The sequence below is a fragment of the Odocoileus virginianus genome, chromosome 3, assembly GCF_023699985.2.
Source record: "Odocoileus virginianus isolate 20LAN1187 ecotype Illinois chromosome 3, Ovbor_1.2, whole genome shotgun sequence".
Taxonomy (NCBI): domain Eukaryota; kingdom Metazoa; phylum Chordata; class Mammalia; order Artiodactyla; family Cervidae; genus Odocoileus; species Odocoileus virginianus.
In genome coordinates, this window is record NC_069676.1 from 15,807,607 (window position 1) to 15,833,258 (window position 25,652).

Genomic DNA, 25,652 nt, shown 5'->3' on the forward strand with positions numbered 1-25,652 from the left:
CGCGACAGACTTGGGCCCCACCTCCAGTTACGCGGTCTTTATCCCCAGCCGCGCCTGGGACTCCTCCCCAGGCAGGTCCGGAGAAAGCAATTTTCTCGGTGTCCGGATCAGGTCGGGGCCTCTTTAAGACTTCCTGGAGAGCCAGGGGCCGCGGGGCAGAAGGCTGCCCGGGGTCAGTGGGGAGGCCCCGCCTAGGTGGGTGGGAGAGGCGGTACGGGCGGGCACAGCTCTTGCGGCTCTGGCCAATAGGAAACCGACTTTGCAGCAGCCCGGCGCGTTGATCTTCCGTTTCCCAGGCTGAGTGAAACCGAGAAAGGAGGCGCACGGGCGGGATGACAGCACGGCTAGATATTGTGCTTCAGTGGCCGCGTAGGGAATGTGATTGGAGCGGGAGGGCTGTTGCAGGCCTAGATGGCGCAGAGTTGGTCCTTGAGAATGTCCAGGCAAAAAGAGAACTTTAGTTCCTGATGAAAATTAGTAGAGGCGGGAGGTCAAGTGGAAAGGGATTACGTAACCCAATCCTTGAGAGCTCCTTATCTCGCCTCCTTGGGCAGAGGGTAAACTGAGGCACGTAGAAAGGGAGCTACGAAACCAGACCTGAGATATTGCTCTCTCCAGCCACTCACTCCATTTCCAGAATGAATGTGGTGCTCCCTAGGTTGTGCTAATACCGGGGCATCCCTGACCCACCCCACCACCACCACCCCCCAGCTCCGCCCTCAGCCCCCTCCCCCCAAAGCGGGTCGGGGAAGGAGAAGCAAGTTCTGGTGCGGGCGGCGACGGCTAGCAGTCACCGCCTCCTACAAGTGCCGGAGCCCGGCAGGCAGCGCGGAGGCTGCGGTGGCAGTGGCCGCGGAGCTGGCCCTGCGGAGCCCCGGGGGGGGAGGGGGAGCCGTCAAGCCCCCGCTGAGGCCGCCGCTGCCGGGCCTCCCCTCCCCCCCGGGCTGGCGCCATGCGGGGGGGCCCGGGCGATGCCGAGCGGCGTCAGCGCTGGGGTCGCCTCTTCGAAGAGCTGGACAGTAACAAGGATGGTCGCGTGGACATTCGCGAGTTGCGCCAGGGACTGGCCCGGCTGGGCGGAGGCGATCCGGACCGCGGCGCCCAACAGGTACACTCGCTGGGATACCCCTCCCGGTGCGCGGCGCTGGGCCCAGCTGGCGCCAGATAATCTGAGCCCCTGAATGGAGCGCCGGGAGTCGCCCGTGACAGCCTGTGCTGGACTCCAGGACCTGTGCCTAGCTTGAGCGTCCCTGTCTCTTTGCCCGTGCCCGCCCGTGTCCGGGCCTAACGGGATCGCTCAAGATAGGACCCCCAAGGCCCCAGGCCTGCAGTTCAGGCTGCCAAACCTGTCCCCCTCCTCCCTCTGGGTGGAGGATGTCTGCCAGGGAATGGGGCCACGTGCTTTTCTGCCCACTGCCCTGGACACACCCTCCTCTGAACTCTTTGCACAACCCAGAGACATGGCCTGCACCCACCTACAGGAAACATGCCCTCCCCTCCCTCCTACCCGGCTCTGGGCACCCACTACTCTCCCAGGCAGCTGCCCCAGACTCTATGTTTACATTCCCTTCCCTGTCCTTTCTAGGACTTGGCTCAATGCCCCAAGTTGTCCCAGCCAAGGACCCAATCATATCTGAGGCTGCCCTCAGCTGGGGATGATCCTCTCCAAGCAGGAACTTGACCCCAATCCCTCTACACCTGAAGACCCACATGCCACTGGACTGTCCCCATAGAACCCTGAGACCTCCAGTCACCCTCCCACTTTACAGATGGGTAAACAGAGGCCCAGTGGATGCTCAGTGTGGTTGTGTCCTTGCTACCACATTGCTCAGTGCCATCTCCAGTGAGAGCTCTTGAAACTGCCACTCAGACAAGTTCTTATAAGAGACAGCTGGAAGGACAGGTTGCAGAGACAAGAGCCCAAATCCACCTACCTACCTCCCAGCTCTGTAACCTTGGACAAGTTACTTGACCTTGACGAGCCTCATTTTGCTCACCAGGAAAGTTGGACAACTGCTGTCCACCTCACAGACCTACCATGGCCTTGGGCATCTTGTTGAGGGGATAGCTGATGGCAGGGTGATGGGCCCAGGTTCCTGGGACATAAGCTTGTCATGCCCCACATTGTGAGAGCAGCTTTTAGGAGCTACCTCTGACCTTTCTCCCCTGCCAGGGCATCCCCCCTGAGGGTGACACTGACCCAGATGGCGGCCTTGACCTGGAGGAGTTTATCCTCTACCTGCAGGAGCGGGAACAGCGCCTTTTACTTCTGTTCCACAGTCTGGACCGGAATCAGGATGGTAAGACTGGGGGATGGGGCTGTGGGGGCCCTGGAGACCCCAGTGGGGTTAGAACTGGCAATGCCAGGAGGAAGCGGAGAGGGCCGCTTCTCCCTGATGACTCACAGGCTATTTCGGGAGCTCTCCTCACCCTCAGCTAGGTGGTTCAGGGCCCAGCTGGCCTATCCCACCTCCTCTTCCTAATGGGATGGGACCCTATTATTTATTAGTCATATTATTTGTGGTGCAAAGATTCCCCTCCCCACATTGCTCCTGGATTCCCTGTGAGACAGAGCCACCCCCATCATATTTTCTGGATGTCCAACATGGCCTCAACTCCCTGTGGCATGGGAACCCCAATAATTACCCCTGGACTTAATCCTTCATTCATTCAGCAAATGCAAGTCCCTGCCAATATGAACCAATTCCACCTCTCTGATCCCAGTGGGTCAAGGGCCCCTCGCCACAACCCTGCCACACACCTCACCTTGGGTTCCTGTGTGCCCTGGTCTTGTTAGACATCCCCAGTCCAAGCTATTCTGGTCCTCTGACTCAGGGTCCCCCCCTCGGGCCCCCTCCCCAGGTCAGATTGATGTCTCTGAGATCCAGCAGAGTTTCCGAGCCCTGGGCATTTCCATCTCGCTGGAACAGGCAGAGAAAATCCTGCACAGGTGAGTGGCTGGGTCCACAATCCCAGGTAACTCATCCCCAAGACCCCCTCAGCCACCTCGAGCCTCTGAGCCCCGGACCCAATCCCAGGGAGGGAGTGGAGCTGAGATCTTGGGCCAGTTGCTTTCCCTCTCTGAGCCTCAGTGTGCCCCTCTGTAAAATGGGGGGCTTCGCAGTGCCAAGGAGCTCAGTCTCCTCCCCAAACAAACCAGAATCTCCCACCACCCTCAACTCACCTCCTAGCCCCAGGCACTGATTCTGTCCCACCTGTGCCCCTCTCCTCACCAGCATGGACCGTGATGGCACCATGACCATTGACTGGCAGGAGTGGCGTGACCACTTCCTGTTGCATTCGCTGGAGAATGTGGAAGATGTGCTGTATTTCTGGAAGCATTCCACGGTGAGGTGGGGGTGACGATCCCAGCCTGGTGGTCAGGACCTCTCTTCCCCAGGGCATACGGGCAGGGGCTGGATCAGCACTCTAGTGGGAGGAGCCACTGGGAGCAGCCAGAGGGTGAGGTTCTGCTCTCCTCTTCCTCCATCTGGGGCTCTGGGAACTGATGGGAGCTGATGGGAGCCCTTCAGACTTACTGTGGGGCCTTGGGGAGGTAGGCAAGAGAGGGCTCACCAGATGGGGCATCTGATCTCCCACCTTCTACCCATGGAGCTCTCCTTCTGCTGGTTTCTAGTTCTGCCGAATAAAGAATTCTGCTGCTGAAAAGACAAGTTAGGAAGCCACTGTTTTTGGAGGGTCTGATGAGATCCATTAGATATTGAGGGAAGAAGTGCACTGGATTGTCATTTCTGGGATGGGAATCCCTAACTGATGCTTCTGATAGGATCTGATGGCATCTGGAGGGAATCCATCCTTGGGATCTGCTGGGATCTCTTAAGAGATCCAGAGATTCCCACCCTGGGAGACCTATGAGGGGCTTGGTTAAGAATTCCAGAAGTGGAGATGCTAGAGGGCGGATGATCTCTGTGGGGGAGACCCCTGGGATCAGGGGGAGACCCCAGGAGAGAGCCACTGGGCTCCTGATATGGGAAGCCCCTGGTAGGATCTTGTGTGGCCCTGGAGGAATCTTCTGGAATCCTTATGTGAGAGACCCTATGGATGGAATCCTGCAGAGGGATTTCATTGGCCCTGGAGGGATTTTTATGGAGCAGAGGCTTGAATAGGAGGCTTTGATGGGATTTGGGAGGTCCCCAGGAAGGATGTTACCTCTCATGGAGACTGCGGGACTAGATCTGGTAGGGATCTGAGAGAGATCTCTTGGATTGGTGGACTCTCTGGGTATCCTGGAATTCATGGGGGAGATGCCCCAGTTTAGAGCAGAGTCACATCTTCCCAGCCCCAGTGGGTCATGACACCCCCAGCCTCTGCATCCCCAGGTTCTGGATATTGGCGAGTGCCTGACTGTCCCGGATGAGTTCTCGGAGCAGGAGAAGCTGACTGGCATGTGGTGGAAGCAGCTGGTGGCGGGCGCGGTGGCGGGTGCCGTGTCCCGGACAGGCACAGCCCCTCTGGACCGCCTCAAGGTCTTCATGCAGGTGAGAGGCCCTGGAGAGACCCACCCCCTCCTTTCCCCAGGCCTGGACCCCTGGAAGGGACCCCGAAGCCACCTTGTCTCCCCCCACCCAGGTCCACGCCTCCAAGACCAACCGGCTCAACATCCTGGGGGGCCTCCGGAGCATGATCCAAGAGGGGGGTGTGCGCTCCCTGTGGCGTGGCAACGGGATTAATGTGCTCAAGATTGCACCTGAGTCAGCAATCAAGTTCATGGCCTATGAGCAGGTGGGGGCAGGTGTGGGGAGGCATGGACTGTAGACATGGGGTCTGCAGGATTGGCCTGGGGGTGCGGGAATGTCTGCAGCTCCCCTATGGGACACCCCCAGCAGAAGGACAGCAGAGGGGAAGTTCAAGCCCACAGAAGGCCAAGCCCTGAGGTCCCGCCACCTCTGTGTCTCCCTCTCAGATCAAGCGGGCCATCCGGGGGCAACAGGAGACACTGCATGTGCAGGAGCGCTTTGTGGCTGGCTCCCTGGCTGGTGCCACGGCCCAAACCATCATCTACCCCATGGAGGTAAGGAGGAGCCCTGGCAGAGACCTCGTTGTACTGTGGGAGGTCTGCAATCACTGTTTCACTCCAAGGTGTGAAGTGGGATGATCCACTTCACATTGATCCACTAAGCATTGGGTGATCACTTTGTCTCTTCCTGATTCAGACTCATTACAGCAATGCTGTTTCTTGTGTAGCTGGTCTGGGTATCACAGTTTGACATGTGATTTCTGGGGACAGTACTGGTTTGTCATATCTGACTCTCAGCTCAGTTGTATATGACTCTGCGACCCCATGGACTGAAGCACACCAGGCTTCCCTGTCCTTCCCTATCTGCAGTTTCCTCAAACTCATGTCCATTGAGTCAATGATGCCATCCAACCACCTCATCCTCTGGATGAGAAGGGCCCCCTTCTCCTCCTGCCCTCAGTCATTCCCAGTATCAGGGTCTTTTCCAGTGAGCTGATTCTTCACATCAGGTGGCCAAAGTACTGGAACTTCAGCATCAGTCCTTCCAGTGAATAATCAGGGTTGATTTCCTTCAGCATTGGCTGGTTTGATCAGTGTTGGTTTAACTGTTTAGAGAACAGTTGTGGGGGCCAGCCATTGATGGATATGCCTCTTCTAAGGATCCTGGTTTCCAGGGTGCTTGTCCCCAAGGGAATCATTTCCAAGTGAAACCGTTTTTGGAGAAATCATTTCAAGTTTCAGGTTGTACCAGGCATCAGTTAGGATTGGAGTGATAGAAAACTTAAATCATGTAAATGAAGTCCAGAGGTGAGCAGTTCAGGGATGGTATAAGTGGCTTCAGAGTGTTGGAGAACAAGAGTCTATCTTGTTCTACCACCTCAGCATGCAGCACCCTCCTTATGGACCAAAATGGCTACTTGTGCTCCAGTTACAGCATCCACATTCCAGCCAAGAAGGAAAAACAAAGGAAGGAACACCTCCCTGACTTTAAGGATGCTTTCTGAAAGCCTTGCATACTTCTTCACCTTCATCGGCTAGGACTCAGTCACATGGCCACACACCTAGGGAGGCTGAGAAATGTAGTCTATATTTCTAGAGGCTGTGTGCTTGCTGAAAATAACAGATTCTATTGCTAAGGGACATTGGGAGATAGTTAGCAGTGGGTGCCACAAGCAACCCTGATAGATGTAACAGTTTGTTGGTATAGAGATTAGAGGCAGAAGATAGATTCTAGAGCAAATGGTTCTTTTAACTCAGTTATTCTCAGGGTGTCTCCACACAGCTGTCTTCATTCCTGGATGTTGTAATTCCAAAGGCAGCTTTTCCAGGGATAACCGGGTTCTCCCCAGGTGCTGAAGACACGGCTGACCCTTCGCCGGACGGGCCAGTACAAGGGGCTGCTGGACTGTGCGTGGCAGATCCTGGAGAGAGAAGGTCCCCGAGCCTTCTACCGTGGCTACCTGCCCAACGTTCTGGGCATCATCCCCTACGCGGGCATTGACCTGGCCGTCTATGAGGTCTGTGGCACTCCCTTCTCTGGGTGGGGTCTGCTCTCCCTGGGGGTCTGAATCAGTTGACCTCCATAGCTATAGGTGGAGAAGCAAAGCACCATGGGCCATGGGATCCTGGGGAACATTTTCAGGCATTGGAGCCCCATCCCCTGCCATTCTTCCACTTCCTACCACAAGAACTTTCCATCTGTAGTTTGGTCTTCCCAGGTCTCAGGACGTGTGAAAGTTGGGGACCACTCCAGTTCAGAGAATCAAGGGAGCAGGCAAAGCTGAGCTTCAAAGATGCCCATCTCCTCCCAAAACATGGGTCAAACACGCCTCTACCACCAAGCCAATGTTTTCTTTAAGGTCTGCCCATTTCAGTGTCCATCGTCACTATAAAATCCACACCCCATGGTTAGCATCTTGGGACCTTTAGCAGGAGAGGAAGGAGCTGGGTGTTTTTGCTGTTTCTCTTCCAGGGGCCTCATCCATTGCTTTTCCCATCTCCCAGCAGGATCACCAGGGTCTCCCAATTAACACAGAAGTCCCCAGGCATCCCTGCCCCAATGTTTGTATCCAGCCCAGCTTCCTGGGTAGGCAACCTGTCCAGTTGCCAACTCAAAAGGGCCCTGGGCTTGGTTGAATGCTTTGCTGTTGCCATCTTGAATTTGTTTTCTTTTCATTTGTTTATTTATTTTTGGCTGCCCTGGGTCCCCTTCTCTAGTTGTGGCATGCGAGGGCTGCTCTCTAGTTGCGGTGCACAGGTTTCTCATTGCAGTGGCTTCTCTTGTTGCAGAGCACAGGCTCTAGGGTGCGTGGGCTTCAGGGGTTATGGCCCTTGGGCTCTGGATCTCAGGCTCAGTAGTTGTGGCTCACGGGGTTCGTTGCCCTATGACATGTGGGATCTTCCCAGACCAGGGATCAAACTCATATCCTTTGCACTGACAGATGGGTTCTTAACCTCTGGACCACCAGGAAAGTCCCGTCTTAAAATTTTCAGTAATATTTGAACAGGGGACCTCACTTATTTTTATTTCACACTGGGTCCCACAAATGACACAGCTGGTCCTGATCTGAAATGCCCCATACATGCCAACCCTACCTGCCCTACCAGCACCCAGCATCTACATAGCCAAATGAGATAAAGCTTCATTCATTCATTTGTTGGTTTAGCAACTGTTTCCTAAGCATCCATAAGTGCCTGGCATTGTGCTGGCTGCTGCATTCAAGGTTGTTGTTCAGTTGCCAAATCGTGTCTGACTCTCTGTGACCCCATGGACTACAGCACACCAGGCTTTCCTGTCCTTCACTATCTCCCTGAGTTTGCTCAAACTCACATCCATTGAGTCAGTGATACCATCCAACCATCTCATCCTCTGTCGCCCCCTTCTCCTCTTGCCCTCCATCTTTCCCAGCATCAGAGTCTTTTCCAGTGAATCAGCTGTTTGCATCAGATGGCCGAAGTATTGGAGCTTCAGCGTCAGTCCTTCCAACGCATGCATTCAAAGAGTACAACATAATTCTTGTCCTCCTGGGATACCCCTCCAGTGAACAAAGAAGGCAGTAAACCAGCAAATAAATAGTTTCAGATCCTGAAAAGTTCTCAGAAGACAACAAAGAGAATGTATAATCGAAAGTAGCTGTGGGCAGGAGGAGGCATGGCTGGGAATGCCTCTGAGAGGTGATGCTGGAGTGATGTGTTGAATATATATCAAAAGAGAGTGTGAACAAAGCAGAGGGCATAGCCAATGCCAAGGACCAGACACAGGAATGAATTTGGTCTCTTGGAGGAGTGAAAGTCTCTTTTTTTTCTATTACAGCTTATTACAAGATATAGAATATAGTTCCTTGTACTATACAGTAGAACCTTGTTGTTTATTTTATATACTGTAGTTTGTATCTATGGGACTTCCCTGTAGCTCAGATGGTAAAGAATCCGCCTGCAATGCAGGAGACCTGCATTCGATCCCTGGATCAGGAAGATCCCTTGGAGAAGGAAATGGCAACCCGCTTCAGTATTCTTGCCTGGAGAAATCCACAGACAGAGGAGCCTGGTGGGCTACAGTCCATGGGGTTGCAAAAAGTCAGACACAACTGAGCTACTGACACACACAAACAGTTTGTATCTGTTAATCCCAAACTCCAAATTTATCCCTCCCCTCTCACTTTTCCCTTTTGGTAACCATAAGTTTTTTTTCTGGGTCTGGAGTCTGTTTCTGTTTCATAGATAAGTTCATTTGTGTAGTATTTTAGATTCCACATACAAGTGATATCATATGGTATTTGTCTTTCCCTGTCTGACTTACTTCACTTAGTATGATCATCTCTAGGTCCATCCATGTTGCTGGAAATGGCATTATTTCATCCTTTTTTATGGCTGACTAGTAGTCCATTGTATATAAGTACCACATCTTATATGATACTTATTTAAGTAAGTATTTATATGGTCAATGGACATTTATTTTCCTGTCTCAACTATTGTGATTAGTGGTGCATGTATCTTTTCAAATTATAGTTTTGTCCAGATATATGCCCAGGAGTGGGATTGCTGGATCAAATGGCAGCTCTATTTTTAGTTTTTTAAGGAACCTCCATACTGTTTTCCACAGTAGCTGTACCAATTTATATTCCCTCCAAAAAGTGTAGGAGGGTTCCCTTTTCTCCACACGCTCTCCAGCATTTATTATTTGTAGACTCTTCAATGATGGCCATTCTGACCAGTGTGAGGTGATACCTCACTGTAGTTTTGATTTACATTTCTCCAATAATTAGCAACATTGAGCATCTTTTCACGTTCCCATGGGCCATATAAATGTCTTCTTTGGAGAAATGTCTTTTCAGGTCTGCTGTCCATTTTTTTATTAGATTGGTTGGTTGTTTTGCTGTTGAAGAGTGGAAGTCCTGAGTGGCTGGACAGAGTTGACGTCAGCAAGGACTCAAAGATCACGAGTTTGGGCTTCTTCCAAAGGTGATAGGAAGCCATTAAGACTCCTGGGCAGATATAAGACACAGCCTTATATCATTCATTCTTCACCCTAAAAGGGATTTCAGAGGTCTAAGTAGTTTGAGAAGCCCTGTGCCTTCTTGACATTTCAAGATCTTAATTAGTCTCTTAAAGACTCTGAGAAGGCCTGCAGAAACATGATTTACTCTTTTTTAAGCACAGTGTTGGCCATACTTATCCAGGTGTTAAAACCTCTTTTTAACAGAACTGCTCTTAAAAACTCATGAAACACCTAATTGGCTAATGCAGCTCTAGCCCCAAAGTCAGTATAGTAAATACTTGTCATTTGCCCCTTCCATACCCAGACCAGACATCACCAATCCATTACCACACTTGAGTCTCTCTCAACACAGTTCTTGGAAGCCATTAGCAATGGATTAAGATTGACTCAGGAAATGCAGCCTATGAGCCTTTCCAGTCCCAAGGTCAGAAAAAAGATCCTGGACTTACAGAGGCCTCACAGAAGGCCTCAGAAGGGATTGGCCAAGAGCATAGCTCTGGACTTGGGGGTGACTCTGAATGTTGATTGTCACCTTTATCTTGTGGCTTTGGGCAAGTAACTTCCCTTGAGCCTCAGTTTCTCATCAGTGAAATGGGGATAGTAATTGTTATTTAGTCCTATCAGTCATATCTGACTCTTTGCAACTCTACGAACTGTAGCCTGCCAGGTTCTTCTGTCCATGGAATTTTCCAGGCAAGAATACTGGAGTGGATCGCCATTTCCTTTTCCAGGGGATCTTCCCGACCCAGGGATCGAACCCATGTTTCCTGATTGGCAGGGGGATTCTTTACTGAGCCACCAGAGAAACCCATAAAATAGGTCTAATTGGGCTAAAATCAAGGTGTCAGCAAGGCTTCTTTCCTTTAGGAGGCTCTAGGAGAGAATCCACTTTCTTACATTTTCCAGTTTCTGGTGGCCCACGTTTATTGGCTCATGGCCCCTTCTCCATCTTTAAGGTCAGCAACATGGCCTCTTCTCCCACCTCATGTCTCTCGTGTCTGTTTTTGTCATCACATCTCCTTCTCTGACTTTCAGAAGACTTGTGATGACATCCAGCCCACTTGAAAGCTCTAGGATAATCTCCCACCTCCAGATCTTTAACCTAATCCTGTTTGCAAAGTCCCTTTTGCCAAGGAAGGTATCCTATTCACAGATTCCAGGGATTAGGGCAGGAACAATAGGGGGCCATCATTCCACATACCAGAGAGGGTCTGTGTGTGTGCACAGTTGCATCTGACTCTTTGCAACCCCATAGACTGTAGCCCACCAGGCTTCTCTGTCCATGGGATTTTCCAGGCAAGAGTACTGGAATGGGTAGCCATTTCCTTCTCCAGGGAATCTTCCCCGCCCAGGGATCAAACTCAGGTCTCCCATATCGAAGGCAGATCCTTTACCATCTGAGTCATCAGGGAAGCCCAGAAAGAGTCTAGGTGAGGTTTTTGGGGGGTTTTGGCCCCATGGTGCAGCAGGCATGTGGGATCTTAGTTCCCCCACTGGGAACTGGATGGAATCCAGGCCCCATACATTAGAAGTGCTCAGTCTTTTTTTTTTTTTTTTTTAAGTGCTCAGTCTTAATCACTGGACCACCAGGAAAGTCCCCTTTAGGTGAGGTCTAAGCAAGAGCCTGCATGGCTAAGACCGACTGTTACAGGATACAGAAGCCAGCCAGCAGGGTCCTGGTGTCACCTAGCTCCCTCCCACCCTCCTTCCTTCTCCACCCCTCCCAGACCCTGAAGAACCAGTGGCTCCAGCAGTATAGCCATGACTCAGCTGACCCGGGCATCCTCGTCCTTCTGGCCTGTGGCACCATCTCCAGCACGTGCGGCCAGATAGCCAGCTACCCACTGGCCCTGGTCCGGACCCGCATGCAGGCCCAAGGTGAGGCCTGGGTGGGACAAGGAGACAGGGAAGGTCTCACGACTCGGGCCCATCTCCCCATCCCCCAGCTCCTCCTCCTGAGAAAGCAGAGTCCCAGGCTGGGATCCTCCTGGAATTTGGATTGGCCTTGACTCAAGTCCTGACTTTTCTCTGGGTCACAGTTTACCCTTTTGTGACACTGGAATGGGAGCCCCTTATCCTAAGCAGGAGAACAGACACAATCAGTACTGGATGAGCATCCCAGCGATCTCAGTTGGGAGGCAAGCTTTCTGGGCGGGTTCTTTGAGTTCTAATTTGCAAGGCTGGGTTATAGCCAGGCCAGGGAGCATCAGGGCCAGGCTACAGGCTACAGTTGTTCTATTGTGTTTCTCTGGATTGTTTCTTGAGGTTTTTTTCCTCCCCTCTACTATCCCTCAATCTTCTTCTTCTTTTTTTTTTTTTTTTTTTTTGAGAATTTCTATAGGGATTTTAGCATTTGTGTTGGGATTTTTGCCAGGGGTTATCCACACATAACACATATGTAGTCTCCCAACCCTCAAAGGGCTTCCAGGCTGGAGAGGAAGGTGCTGAATAAATCATCCCAAAATTAAGTATGGATTTAGGGTTGAATGAAGGGGAGGGGAAAAAGCCAGACTCAGACTTGGGGCACCAAGAAGGGCTCCCCTGAAGAGCTGGTTTGGGATGGAGGATGGAAGGATGAGTCAGAGTTTAGCTGAGAGAAGAGGGAAGGGATGGAGCTCCAGGAAGAGGACATTTCTCTGTCCTCTCCCACCTCCCCTTCCACACATACCTGCTCTGCTTCTCATCATCCCCAAATGTGGGCCCTCCAGATTGGGGTGAAAAGTTGAGCAGCCAAGTCCAAGACCAGTAGAAGCCCCAACTTGGAGTGATAGGTCCCACTGTTAGTCCCTCTTGCTGCATTGACCGCCTGGCCCAGCCCTGGTGGGGGTGGTGGGGCAAGAGGGGGACGTGAGAGGGGGCCCTCTGGCCTTACCTGACCTCCCCACCCCTCCCCAGCCTCCATGGAGGGAGCCCCCCAGCTCTCCATGCTGGGTCTCCTCCGTCACATCCTATCCCAGGAGGGCGTGCGGGGCCTCTACCGGGGCATTGCCCCCAACTTCATGAAGGTTATCCCTGCTGTGAGCATCTCCTATGTGGTCTACGAGAACATGAAGCAGGCCCTGGGGGTCACGTCCAGGTGAGGGACCCAGAACCCACCTCCCCTCCCCCAGATCCCTCACCTCAATCATGATGTCCCCCCACACCTGGGCCACTGGAGACCGAAGAGACAGCCAGTGGATCCCAGGTCCTCCCCCAACCCTACCATTCAAACCACAGGATCCCCATACTTCATCCACTGGGTCCTGCATCCCCACACTTCAGCCACTGGATCCCACGTTTTCCTGTCCCCTCACCCCCGTACTGAGTGCTGGACCTCCATGTCTTAACCACTGGATCCCCCACAAGCCAGCTAATGGATCCTGACACCCCAACCACAGCAGCACCTACCCAGTATCTAACCGCCCCCCCACCAGCTGCCTCAGGCACCGGATCCAGTGTCCTCAGGCAGTGCTGGATCCTAGATCCCCAGCCCTAAACTGGCGGATCCTAGATCTTCTGCTTCAAGTCCTGAATCTCCAAGCTCAACCACTGGACTCTGGATCTCAAGAAACCTCAGCCACGGTATCCTGACAATGCGAGGCCTAGATCCTGGGACCCCATCCACTGGATCCCGAATCCCCTCCCTCCAACTGCTGGATTCCTGAATCCCTTTACCTCAACACAGGGTCCCAGATCCTGCTGCTTCAACTCCCCGATCCCCACATTTCAAGCATCATTCCCTCAACACCCCCAACCACGGACCCCAGATTCCCAAGCCCTGACCTGCCAGATCCTCACTCCTCAAACCACAATCTCGTGAGCCCGATGGCAGAGGAGCGGTTCCAGGCGACTACAGCTGTAGGACCCCAGGTCCCTGCACCACAGGCCTTGGATGTTAAGACTTCACCCATAAGAGGCAGACCCTGCCACCTCTAGGCACTGGATGCCAACCCTTAACCCCTGATCTCCGACCTGAACCCTCCCAGGCACTGGACCTTGAAAGCTCAGAGCCCCCAGCTAGCTCCCACTAGGCCAGTCAGCACCCTGGATCCCACACTCCCGTTCCAGACACACACCAGAGACCTGCCCCCATGGCACAAACCCCAAAGTCTCTGGAGCCTGCAGGAAGCCCAGGTCCCAGCCTCCCAGCCTGAAAACCCACAGGATGTGCCCACTGTCCTGACCCACCTGATGCTGGCAAGGGGAGGAGACATCCCGCCCAGGCCCTACACGGACGCTGGACCCCCAGCTCCCCAGCACGGACATGCCCCTAGGCCTGGGGCAGGGTTGGGGTGCGGGGAATGGCAAGCTCAAGTGCTCCTCCAGCACTCTGCTGGTCTCACACCCTCTTCCCACCTCTAGGCTGACCACAATCCCCGGAGCCTGGCTCCCTCTCTCTTCGGGCCGGCAAGCAGGCAATCTGAAGCTGGGATCACATTAAGGGGACCCCACACGCACACACGCCCCAGCACTGCCAGCCCCTCCCCTGACTTCAGAGTTGGAAACCAGGAGCAGTAAACCCAACCCCCTAAGCCCCCAAATTCACTCCAGGTCTATTTTTCTACCAGAGAGGAGTTGACAACCCATCCCCCCACTTGCCCCAGCCCCCCACCCTGTACCTTCTGCACTTTATATTTGGACGCTGAACTTAGTATTATTGGGGAACCCCCTCTCCATTCCTTCCAAGTCCTTGGGGAACCCCATTCAAGGACTGTGAAAGAGGAACTGGGATGTTTGGGGGGTGGGAGGACCCCCTCCCCCAATGCTTCCACCTCCTCCACCCACACTACGCCCCACCTCCCTGCCTGTGCCCTGCCTGTGCGTGTTATTTCGAAGGAAAAGAACAAAGGAATACATTTTCTAAGCTCTTTCATTGTGGTTTTTACTGGAAGGGGGTGGGTGGATGTGGGAGCACCTCTAACTACTCACAGGGAAGACATATGGGTTGTCATCCATCATTCACAGAGACCAGGAAATGACTCCATGAGCCTCAGTTTCCACATCTGTAAAGTGGGTGCAGGGGCAAGTCCACATTCAAGAGCCCTTCTAATTTGTCCTGTATGTTTTTCTAATTACACAAGTGTGTTCTTTTCCTTGGGCTACTGTAAAAAGGTATCAAAAACAAGAGGCTTAAAACAACAAGAAAATTAAATATTTTTCTATTGTGGTAAAATACACGTTACATAAAATGTACTCTTTCAGCCAATTTTAAGCGCACAGTTCTATGATATTAAGTACATTATACTGTCATGCAACCATCCCCACCATCCATCTCCAGGACTTTCTTATTTTTCCAAACTGAAACTCTGTCCCTATTAAACACTCACTCCCCATCCCCTCCCCCAGCCCCTGGGCCCACCATCTACTTCCTGTCTCCGTATTTGACTCCTCTGGGACCTCCAGAACTGGAATCATGCAACTATGTGCCCTTTTCTGTCTGGTTTATTTCACTGGGCATCATGTCCTCAAGGGTCATCCATGTTGCAGCAGGTGTTAGAATCTCCTTCCTTCTTAAGGCTGAGTAATATTCTATTTTAGGGCGTCCCAGGTGGCTCAGTGGTAAAGAATCCACCTGCCAATGCAGGAGATGCAGGTTCGATCCCTGAGTCGGGAAGATCCCCTGGAGAAGGAAATGGCAACCCACTCCAGTGTTCTTGCCTGGGAAATCCCACGGACAGCGGAGCCTGGCAGGCTACAGTCCATGGGGTCGCAAAAGTGTGGGACACGACTTAGCGACTAAACAATGATAACAGCAAGGGTGGTCGAGGAGAAGGTAATGTTTGAATAAAGAGTTTTAAATGGTGAGGGCGGGAGCCATGCGGGTACCTAGGGAAACAGCATCCCAGGCAGAGGGCACAGCAGGGGCAAAGGTCCCCAGGCAGCATCATGCCTGGTGTGTTGGAGGAACAGCGAGGAGGCCTGTTTGCAGCGGAGAGAGCAAGTGGGAGAGAGGGAGGAACGGAGGGCTGGGAGCGGATGGGGCAAGTAGAGCAGGACTTTGTGGGCTGCGAGGAGGACTTGGGCGGGTAGGTGGAAGCCCTGGAGGGCTGTGCGGGGAGGAGGGGTGGGCCCTGACTCAGGTACTCATGCGCGCCCTCTGGTGGTCGCTGCGGGGAAGACAGACTTTAAACCGTTAGGTCTGGAGCTGGGGAACAGGGGTGCAGGCTACTGCACTGGTCCAGGTAAGTGACAATGGGCTGGACCAAGGTGGTAGCCATGTACATGATAAGAAGCAGCCAGATTCTCGATATACGTTGAAGATTAATCCCACAGGATGTAGTGACAGACTGCGCAAGAGAGAAAAGGAGGAATCAAGGATGACATCGGGGGTTTGGATCAGACAATTTGGACAGTGGAGATGCTCCCAACAAAGGCTCTCACTGGATCCTATTGACAATGCTGTGTGGTAGAGCCAATCATGACTTCCAATCTCCAGATGGGGAAACTGAAGCTCAGAGAAGTAAAGCAGGGACCCCAAGGTCACACAGCAAGAAGAGTCTGAGATGGAATCCAAACTCGGGGCCCTCTGACTCCAAACCTATGCCCATGTCACTTCAGAGACTGACGGTGTGTCTCTCTCTCAGAACTCTGAAGACTTCCCCTTCTCCTCCACTTCCATCTCCTGTTGACATGACAATGAAAGGCAATGTGTCCGTTTCCTGTGGCTGCTGTTACAAAGGACCGTGAACTTACTGGATTAAAACAACACATTGTTGTGGAGGTCAGAAGCCTGACATGGAGCTCACTGGGCTAAAATTAGGCTGTCAGCAAGGCTGGCCCCTTCTGGAAGCTCCAGGGGAGAATCTGCTAACTGGGGTGGCCTTCTTCCTCCATCCTCAAAGTCAGCAACAGCCTGTGGAATCTTTCTCACCTCCAATCCCTCTAACACTGACTCTTCTGTCTCCCTTTTCCCTGTTGAAGAACTTGCAAGATTACATTGAGCCCCTGGGGTGAATCCAGAGTCATCTTTCCATCTCCCCATCAGCTGATTAATAACCTGAATTCTATCTGCAAATTTAATCCACTCCCTCTCCCTTATATTGCCATATAACGTAACACATTCGTGGGTTTAGAGCGTTTGTGATCTGGACCTCTGGTGGGGATGGGGAGGAGACACTCACTCTGTCTGCCATATGCAGTGAGGTCACAAGGACCACTGTGACCTTATCATCCCCTGGGACCCAAATTTACAAAGCACCCCTCCCACACAGTTGCTGGATGGGCCAACTTCTGGCCAGAGCTTTGAGCCTGAGTGTCCTGACCCTCCAGCTATGATGGGAGCCCAACGGGAGCAAGCTCAGAAGCCCAGCTTGCGGGTCCAGAACCTGTTTAAGAGGGTCAAGGCCTTCTTCACCAAAACCGGTCCCCCAGCCCCACCCCCAGCCCCCTCCCGGAACCTGGGCTGTACCCATGTATACGGGTACGTGTTTGGGCACCTGGGGGAAAGAGAACCGGAGCATCCCCCATCACAGCAGGTGAGCTTGGGAACCACAGGCCCTGAAGACCCTGCAGCTGGGACTGCAGAGGGAGAAGGTCGCCCTGCCCGCCCTCTCTGTATGGCCCACTCCCCTCCAAGCCGGCCTGGGTAGAATGCCACCTGGAAGCTGTGGGGACCAGGGCAAGCCTTGGACTGGAGCTGAGGGGGAGGGAAGGTTCTAAAGATGTGTCAGGAAAAGGACCTCCAGCCTGGATGAGTGTGGGTGGGAGCTGGGTCTGTCCTGCAGGTGCTGGATACAGGGGAGCAGCTGATGGTCCCCATGGATGTCCTGGAAGTGGATAATGAGGGAGCCTTGTGGAAGTTCCTCCTCTCAGGAGCCATGGCTGGGGCAGTGTCTCGCACGGGCACGGCCCCCCTGGACCGTGCCAAGGTGTATATGCAGGTGTGTGGGGACCACGGCACTGGGGCCATTGGGGTGTGGATGGATGAGAGTGGAGCTGATGGAGTTCAGGGAGGGGGTGAGTATGTAAATCGGAAAGAGAGACAAGGGTGGGGTTGAGAGTGGAGTTGGAGTTAGAAGGGGCAGGACTTCCCTGGCAGTCCGACAGTGGTTAGGACTCCGTGCTCCCACTGCAGGAGGCACAGGTTTGATCCCTGGTCAGGGCCTCCCAGGTGGCACTAGTGGTAAAGAACCCACCTGCCAATGCAGGAGACATAAGAGAGGCGGGTTCAATCCCTGGGTTGAGAAGATCCCCTGGAGAAGGAAATGGCAACCTGCTTCAGTATTCTTGCCTGGAGAATCCCATGGACAGCTGGCGGGCTATAATCCATAGGGTTGCAAAGAGTTGGACACGACTGAAGTGACTTAGCAGGGAACGAAGGTCCCACATGCCCCCCCAAAAAAGATGGGGTCTGAATGGAGATGAGGTGAAGGGCTCCTCAGAGGGCTGACAGGGGCTCCATATTTCCAGGTCTACTCCTCCAAGAAGAATTTCATGAATCTGCTGGGAGGTCTCCGAAGCTTGATCCAGGAAGGGGGCATCCGTTCACTGTGGAGGGGCAATGGTATCAACGTGCTCAAGATTGCTCCAGAGTACGCCATCAAGTTCTCTGTCTTCGAACAGGTGGGTGGGGAGGGGATGGTCTGCTTTCCCCAGTCCCACCCTCAAGCTGTCACCTCTCCGAGTACCCACGACCCCCTAAAGCCCAGATGTTTATCCAAAACATACTTTAAAAAAAAGGATTTTAATGTATTTCTTTTTGGCTGTGCTGGGTCTTCGTTGCTGTGCATGGGCTTTCTCTAGTAGTGGCGAGTGGAGGCTCCTCTGCTTTCTTTAGTTGTGGTGTGCAGACTGCTCATTTCAGTGGCTTCTCTTATTGCAGAGTAAGGACTCTAGGGCTCTTGTTGCAGAGTGAGCCCCATCTAGGGCACGGGCTTCCGTAGTTGTGGCTCCTGCGCTCTCAAGCACAGGCTCAGTAGTTGTGGCGCCTGGGCTTAGTTGCCCCGAGGCATGTGGAATCTTCCCACATCAGGGATCAAACCCCCATCTCCTGCATTGGCAGGCAGATTCTCTACCACTGAGCCACCAGAGAAGCTCCCAAGACATATTTTCATCCTCCAGGTCCCACACCTCTTCCCCTGGGTGAGTTTCAGGAAGGAAAGGAGGCTAGTTCTCACATTCCTTTCTCCCATCCCAGTGTAAAAACTACTTCTGCGGAGTGCACGAGTCCCCACCCTTTCAGGAACGTCTCCTTGCTGGCTCTCTGGCTGTGGCCACTTCCCAGACGCTCATCAACCCCATGGAGGTAAGAGTATCTGCCCCATAGAAGATGAAACAAGATGATTGGGTGGCAGCTGCTATGGCTTCCTCCTTCCCTGCCCCCTCCTCCTCCTCTTTATGTAAGACACGTATCAAAGTTGTATTCCAGATGGCTTACCCAGTCATCTCAACACTATTTACTGAATGGGTCCTCTCCTCTCCATCACCAATGACCCAAGATGCCACCACTGTAATTTACTAAATTCCTATATGCACACATGCTCAGTTGCTTCAGTCGTGTCCAACTCCTTGCAACCCCAAGTACTGTAGCCTGCCAGGCTCCTCTGTCTGTGGGGATTCTCCAGGCAGGAATACTTGGCGGGGGTAGATCCCCCTCCAAGGAATCTTCCCGACCCAGGGATTGAACCTGCAGATCCTACAATGCAGGTGGATTCTTTGCTGCTGAGCCACTGGGGAAACCCCAAATTCCTATATACCTTGGTATATTTGTTTTGGTGGGGTTCGTTTGTTCTGTTTTGTTGCCATATCCCCTGACACGTGGGATCTTTAGTTCCCCCACCAGAGATGGAACCTGTGCCCCCTGCAGTAGAAGCCGGACCACTGGACCACCAGGGAAGTCCCTGGGTTTATTTCTGAACTTCTTCTTCTTGGGTTCAATCCCTGGGTCGCGAAGATCCCCTGGAGAAGGGAATAGTAACCCACTCCAGTATTCTTACCTGGAGAATCCCCATGGACAGAGAAGCCTGGTGGGCTACAGCCCATGGGGTTGCAGAGTTGGACATGACTGACTAACATTTCACTGTTTCTTTTCTTGACACTCAGGTTCTCTTCATGCACTTCTAATTTTTTTTAAAAATAATCTTCTAATTTTTTTTAATGAGTAGGCTTTATTTTGTAGCACAGTTTTAGGTTTATAGAAAAATTAGGTAAAAAGGACAAGAGCGTTCCCATATATATCTTGGCTTACACACCAAGTCTCTGCTATCAATAACAACTTGAATTTGGGTGGTACATTGGTTACAATTGATGAGCTAATATTGATACATTATTATTAACTAAAGCCAATGGTTGACATCAGGGTTCACCCTTGGCGTTGTGACTTGCTATGGGTTTTGACAAACGTGTGACACGCAGCCACCATAATAGCATCATGCAGAAAAATTCCACTGCCCTAAAAAGTCATTGTACTACACTTACCCACCTTTCCCTCCTTCCTCCAGCCCCTAACAACCACTGATCATGTTACTGTCTATGTAGTTTTGCCCCCTTTTTTTCTTTTGGCAGCACCCTGTGGCATATGTTCAACAAGGTATTGAATGCTCGCCCCCTACATTGGGTCTTAACCATTGGACACCCAGGGAAGTCCCAGCCCAGTCTTTCATTTTTGAGGCTTGAATATGTCTTATTTTTCTCTATCCCTTCTCTTATTAGTCTTCCAGGCTATTCTCCATTGATTTTTTTTTTTCCTTTCAAAACGTTAGAAGTAATCTGCCTTGTTCAGAAAACAAAATCACACATTGGTATTTGTTTTTTACTCATTTACTCTAAACTCAAATGAGATTAGAGATTATTGCCATCTGGTGGCTCAGATAGTGGCTCCTGCCTGCAATGCAGGAGATCCAAGTTTGATCCCTGGGTCGGGAAGATCCCCTGGAGGAAGGAATGGCAACCCACACCAGTATTCTTGCCTGGAGAATTTCATGGAAGAGGGGCCTGACAGACTACAGTCCATGGGGCTGCAGAGTCAGACATGACTGAGCAACTAAAATTTTCATTTTCACTTTCTATACAATATTGGGTCTACATATCCAAGAATACATCCATTTGGTCAAGTCTCCTTTTTTGTCCCCTAAACAGTCTTTTAAAGCTTTCTTCACATAATTCTTGCCCTTGTCTGGTTGAGTTTCTTCGTGTTTTTGTTTTTGAAATTAGTTGATTTATAATGTTGTGTTAATTTCTCCTGCATGGCAAGGTGATTCAGTCATACATATGCAATTTTTAATAAATACATTAAAGAAAAATATATCTTTTCCATTAGGGTTAATTAAAGGATATGGAATAAAGTTCCCTGTGCTATACAGTAGAACCTTCTTTATCATTCTATATATAATAGTTTGCATCTGTGTTTTTATTTTGATTGTTACATAACAAATTACCACACTCAAGAGCTTTTAAAATGATACAGATTTATTATCTCATTGTTTCTGTGGGTCATGTCTGGGCACTGGCTAGTCGGGTCCTCAGTTCAGGATTTGATCAGGTGGAAATCAAGGTGTCAGTTGGTTGCGCTACCAATGAACCCATCTGAAGCTCGGGTGTCCTCGGCCAAGCTCCCTGGTTATTACCAGGATTGTTTCTTATGGTTGCAGGACTGACAGTCCTCAACTCCCAGAGGCCACCCACTGTTCCCTGCCATGTGGTCCTCTCCAAAACAGTTTGTTTGAGACCAACCCTAGGGAGCTGCCTGACGGTCCAATGATTAGGATTCCACACTTTTTTCACTGCCACAGACCTGAGTTCAGTCTCTGGTTGGGGAACTAACATCCTGCGAGCCGAGAAGCATGGCCAAGATATAAAACACCAATCCAAAACTGTTTCTGAACCTTCAATCTCTTCTTCTGACTCTTTTAAAGGGCTCACCTGATTGAGTGAGGCCCACCCAGGATGATTTCTCTTGATTAACTTAAGTCAACCGGTGACACAGGAAGCTCACCTCTGTGATGGAGATGGGTGGGATGGGGACAGGTGGGAGGGAGATCCAAGAGGGAGGAAATATATGTACATGTAAAGCTGATTCACTTCACTGTCCAGCAGGAACTAAGGCAACATTGTAAAGCAATTATATGCCAATTAAAAAAATCTAAAAAATAAAGTTAACTGGTTAGGGGCTTTAGTATATCTGCAAAATCCCTCTTCCTTTGTGCTTTGCGTACCCTGATCCAAGAGAGTCACAGTCCATCACGCTCACAGGTGTAGACCGTTTTCAAGGGCAAAGGGAGGCCATTAAACAAAGCGTGTGTAATGAGGGGGACCGGAACCATGGGGACCACCTGACAATTTTGCCTGTGCTGTCTTTTCCACAACTGTTGAGTTGCCAACATTTTGATGTCAGGGCATTTCATAAAAACTCCAGTTTCTGGCTTCTTTGGGAAAACTGGCAGATCTGCCTACCTGGGGTCCAGGTAGGGCAAGTTTGGCTGGGTTAGGGCCGCTGCAGACCCCACTCAGCTCACATCACTTCTCTCATCCTTTTTTTTTTAGTTTTATTAATTTTCTTGGCTGTATCTCATATCACGCAGGATCTTAGTTCCCCCTGAGTGCATATTAAGTCTTTTCAGTTGTGTCTGACTCTATGGGACCCCATGGATTGTGGTCCACCAGGCTCCTCTGTCCATGGGATTCTCCAGGCAAGAATACTGAAGCACGTTGCCATTTCCTTCTCCAGGGGCTCTTCCTGACCCAGGGATTGAACCTGCATCTCTTATGTCTCCTGTGTTGGCAGCCGGGTTCTTTACCACTAGTGCCACCTGGGAAGACCCCTTAAGTTCCCCAACCAGGAATCAAACCTGTACCCCCTGCAGTGGAAGCATGGAGTCTTAACCACTGAACTGCCGACGAAATCCCTCCCTCACCCTTTGAGAGCACTTACAGGCCGAGGCAGCTGGGTTTGAAACCCAGCTGTGTGCATTCTTGAGCAGTTGCCTCCTGTGCCGGGGGGTCATTGAGACGATTAGCTCAAATAAGCCGCCTTACTCCTCATCCTCCCTAGGTGCTGAAGACGCGGCTGACCCTGCGCCGGACTGGCCAGTACAAGGGGCTGCTGGACTGTGCCAGGCAGATCCTGGAGCAGGAGGGCACCCGCGCCCTTTACCGCGGGTACCTCCCCAACATGCTTGGCATCATCCCGTATGCCTGCACCGACCTGGCCGTCTATGAGGTGTGGGTCCCGCAGAGGGGGTGGCAGGGGTGGTGTGAACCCAGGCCCATGGAGAGCTTCCTCCTGGCCTTCTTCTCTCCTAGATGCTCAGGTGTCTTTGGCTGAAGTCAGGCAAGGACATGAAGGACCCTAGTGGCCTGGTCAGTCTGTCGTCTGTGACACTGTCCACCACTTGTGGACAAATGGCCAGTTACCCGCTGACTTTGGTGCGCACCAGGATGCAAGCCCAAGGTCAGCCTGGCTCTTTTGGCAACCTTGCGTACCACCACCCCTTGCCTCTGCTCTCTGAACTTTCTCATCACCCCTCCAACACACACACAAACTGACTCCTGGACTCTCCATATCTGATCCTGGCCATCTTTGCTAACCCCTGAACCCGCCCAAACGTACACTCACCCCCAAACCTGATCACAGTCCCTTCAAGTAACCCTACATATCACTAAAATGAACACCCAGCTCCCAAAGGACTCCCACAAACCTCCTTGAATGTGACTCAGGCCCCCATATTGACCTCAAGACATATAGTCCCCAAATGACCCCCCAATTTGTCCAAATCAGACTCAGGCCTCATCTGGCTCCAAAAGGCAAATGGTTCCTAAATTTTCGAAAACTGACATAGACATTCCCAAACTCATAACCACCTCCCCCAGTATCCTGGGAACTCCCAAATGTGCCTCCCACAAATGGGCTCTCAAACTCCTAAACAAATCCTCAAATACCCAAACAGGTTCTTAGCTTACCACCTTGATCTTGAAAATGTCCCCAAACTACCCCTTAGCACACTGCAAAGCTCTAAGAGATCTTTGTTGCTGTTCAGTCGCTAAGTTGTGACCCCACAAAGAGTTGTGACTCTTTGTGACCCCATGGACTGCAGCCTGCCAGGCTTCCCTGTCCTTCACCATCTCCTGGAGTTTGCTCAAACTCATGTCTATTGAGTCAGTGATGCCAATCCAACCATCTCAGCCTCTGTTGCCTCCTTCTCCTCCCGCCCTCAATCTTTCCCAGCATCAGGGTCTTTTCCAATGAGTTGGTCAAAGTACTGGAGCCTCAGTTTAGCATCAGTCCTTCCAATGAATATTGAAGTTGCAATGTTTTCTAAGATGTTTCCTAAAACAAATCCTGAAAATTCCTCACTCTCTGTAAACTGACCAATTTCCTCTGAAAGGCTTCCAAGGTTCTTTTCTGCTAACACCCTAGACCCTCTGCTCCTGGCTTCAGTCCCCACCTCCCAACATTCCAGCTCCCCACTCCCCACTCCCACCCCTTGATGCCAAGTCATCTCTGGCCCAGGCCCTGAGCTTGCCTCTGTTCCCACAGACACTGTGGAGGGTTCGAACCCCACCATGTGTGGAGTCTTCCGGAGGATCCTGGCCCAGCAGGGCTGGCCAGGGCTATACCGAGGCATGACCCCCACATTACTGAAGGTGTTGCCTGCAGGCGGCATCAGCTACGTGGTGTATGAAGCCATGAAGAAGACCCTGGGAGTATAAGCAGTGAACTAGGCAACATACCCTGGGCAAAAATGGAGGGGAAGATCCAGTGTCCCCTGGCCCCAAAGGGCCTTCCAGGCTCGGGACCAAGGGCAGATTTGTCAGGAGAAGCAGGCTGGTTGCCTGGGTCAGAAAATTCCTGGTGCCTCCTCTCCTGGGTGCAGCCTGGGACTAGTCTGGACTCCAGTTTGGCTTGCTGCGACTTGTCCTGATTCCATGGCAAAAGGGTGAATGTGGAGACAATGAGGAATAAACAGATGGTTTCTGCTGGCGGTGTCTGGAATATCTGGGTTCAGGAGGGCAGCTGGGCATCTGGATACCTGGGTCCTGTGGGGGGGCGGGAGTAGCTTGGGCCTCTTAGTCTTGAATGGGAATTGGAAGCCTTGAAGATGCCTGGGTCCAGAAAATAAACTGAGGGCCTAGATAAGAGCTTGGAGCTCGGATCCACTTGATCTTAGCCAAAAGGCCGAGAAGCAATTGGAGCTCGGATCCAAGGACCTTATGTGAAGCTGATGTAGGGTGTCGAATTAAAGAGTCTAGGATCCCTCGGTCCTGGGAGGAAATCTAGACCCTTGAGTTGGTAGGAGAGCCGGTTCCATGCGTTCTGGAAGAGAAGTAAAGACTCTAGATCCCTGGATGGAAAGAGGAGAGGGTATGAGAGGATCCCTGAGTTTCCTTTTGCTTTGCGGCCACCCCACCCCCGGAAGCACCCGTCTCCAAGGCCTCAAGCAGGCCACGTGCCTGGCTTACCCGGCCGGCCTCCGGGGACTCTAACCCAGACGTCAGGCCTGAATTCCTGCAGCCGGTGGCCAATGCCCACGTCGGCTGCCATTCAATCCGGTTCCGGCTAATCCCCTCCCGGCGTCTGGTGGCTGGCTCCGCCCCAATGCAGCGGCGCTTCCTCTAGCTCCCACCAAAACGGGACACCTCCATTTCCTTCATTATTATTTGCCTAGGGTGAGGTCAGTCACCTTACACCCGCCCCCGCCACTCAGCCATTGGCTTAGACGACGGGACTAGAAAAGGATTCTGGTTAACGCTAAAGTAACTCAGTCCAAACGCAAGCGCATCACACCGACCTCGCCAGAAATTGGCTTAAAATAATTGCCAATCTCTGTAAAGGCCGCCTTCCGTGTGTACCCATTGGCTTGCCTACACGACAATCTCACTGAACGCCCACCCAGCCCGTTCAAAGAAGTCTTTCGCCAGACTCCTCCTTCCTGTCCGCTTGACTCTTAGGAGCCGTCAATCCGGTTCAGAAGCCGCCCCGCGATTCTGGAACTCCCGCTTCATTGGGCCTTCGGCCTCCTTCGGTCGCCTCAGTTTGCCCGCCCAAAGCCGTCAGCCTGCAGCCCATTGCCTCCCAGAGCTGTCGATCTCGCGGTACCTCCCGCCCACTGCCTCTCGCGGCACTCCGATTGGCCGCTCGCCTCCAGAGCCTGTGATTGGTGTCCCGGGAATGGCGACCACCTCCCATTGGCCCGGCGGCGCCGTCCGTCAAGCCGGGGGGGGGGCGTCCCTCTCCGCCCCCCCCCCCCCCCGCATCGTCTT

At 52.2% G+C, this 25,652-nt stretch overlaps 2 protein-coding genes and 1 long non-coding RNA gene across 4 annotated transcripts; 2 read left to right on the forward strand and 1 right to left on the reverse strand.

Moving 5' to 3' along the window:
- Positions 1–762: 762 nt before the first annotated feature.
- On the forward strand, positions 763–14,323 carry SLC25A23 (solute carrier family 25 member 23). 2 transcript variants are annotated; one of them, XM_070464850.1, is made up of 11 exons: positions 763–1,108; positions 2,174–2,300; positions 2,863–2,950; positions 3,237–3,348; positions 4,341–4,499; positions 4,591–4,743; positions 4,925–5,032; positions 6,328–6,495; positions 11,204–11,354; positions 12,372–12,552; positions 12,890–14,323. In XM_070464850.1, exons 1-11 carry the CDS (start codon positions 953–955, stop codon positions 13,044–13,046), a joined length of 1,560 nt encoding a protein of 519 aa, XP_070320951.1. In that variant the 5' UTR covers positions 763–952; the 3' UTR covers positions 13,047–14,323. The 2 variants fall into 2 exon arrangements, with proteins under 2 accessions (XP_070320951.1, XP_070320952.1); XM_070464851.1 differs by having other exon boundaries at positions 764–1,108; positions 13,818–14,323.
- A 1,233-nt stretch (positions 14,324–15,556) lies between these two features.
- SLC25A41 (solute carrier family 25 member 41) lies at positions 15,557–24,371 on the forward strand. Its single transcript, XM_020916822.2, has 8 exons — positions 15,557–16,176; positions 16,667–16,930; positions 17,180–17,335; positions 17,865–18,017; positions 18,592–18,699; positions 22,444–22,611; positions 22,695–22,842; positions 23,929–24,371. The coding sequence occupies exons 1-8, from the start codon at positions 16,102–16,104 to the stop codon at positions 24,099–24,101; spliced, it is 1,245 nt and encodes a 414-aa protein (XP_020772481.2). The 5' UTR covers positions 15,557–16,101; the 3' UTR covers positions 24,102–24,371.
- On the reverse strand, positions 20,844–25,560 carry LOC139034320 (uncharacterized). The gene is made up of 2 exons (XR_011486723.1): positions 24,852–25,560; positions 20,844–24,733 (listed from the first exon to the last, which is right to left on the reverse strand). It is a non-coding gene; the product is annotated as an uncharacterized lncRNA (long non-coding RNA).
- Between the last annotated feature and the right edge of the window lie 92 nt (positions 25,561–25,652).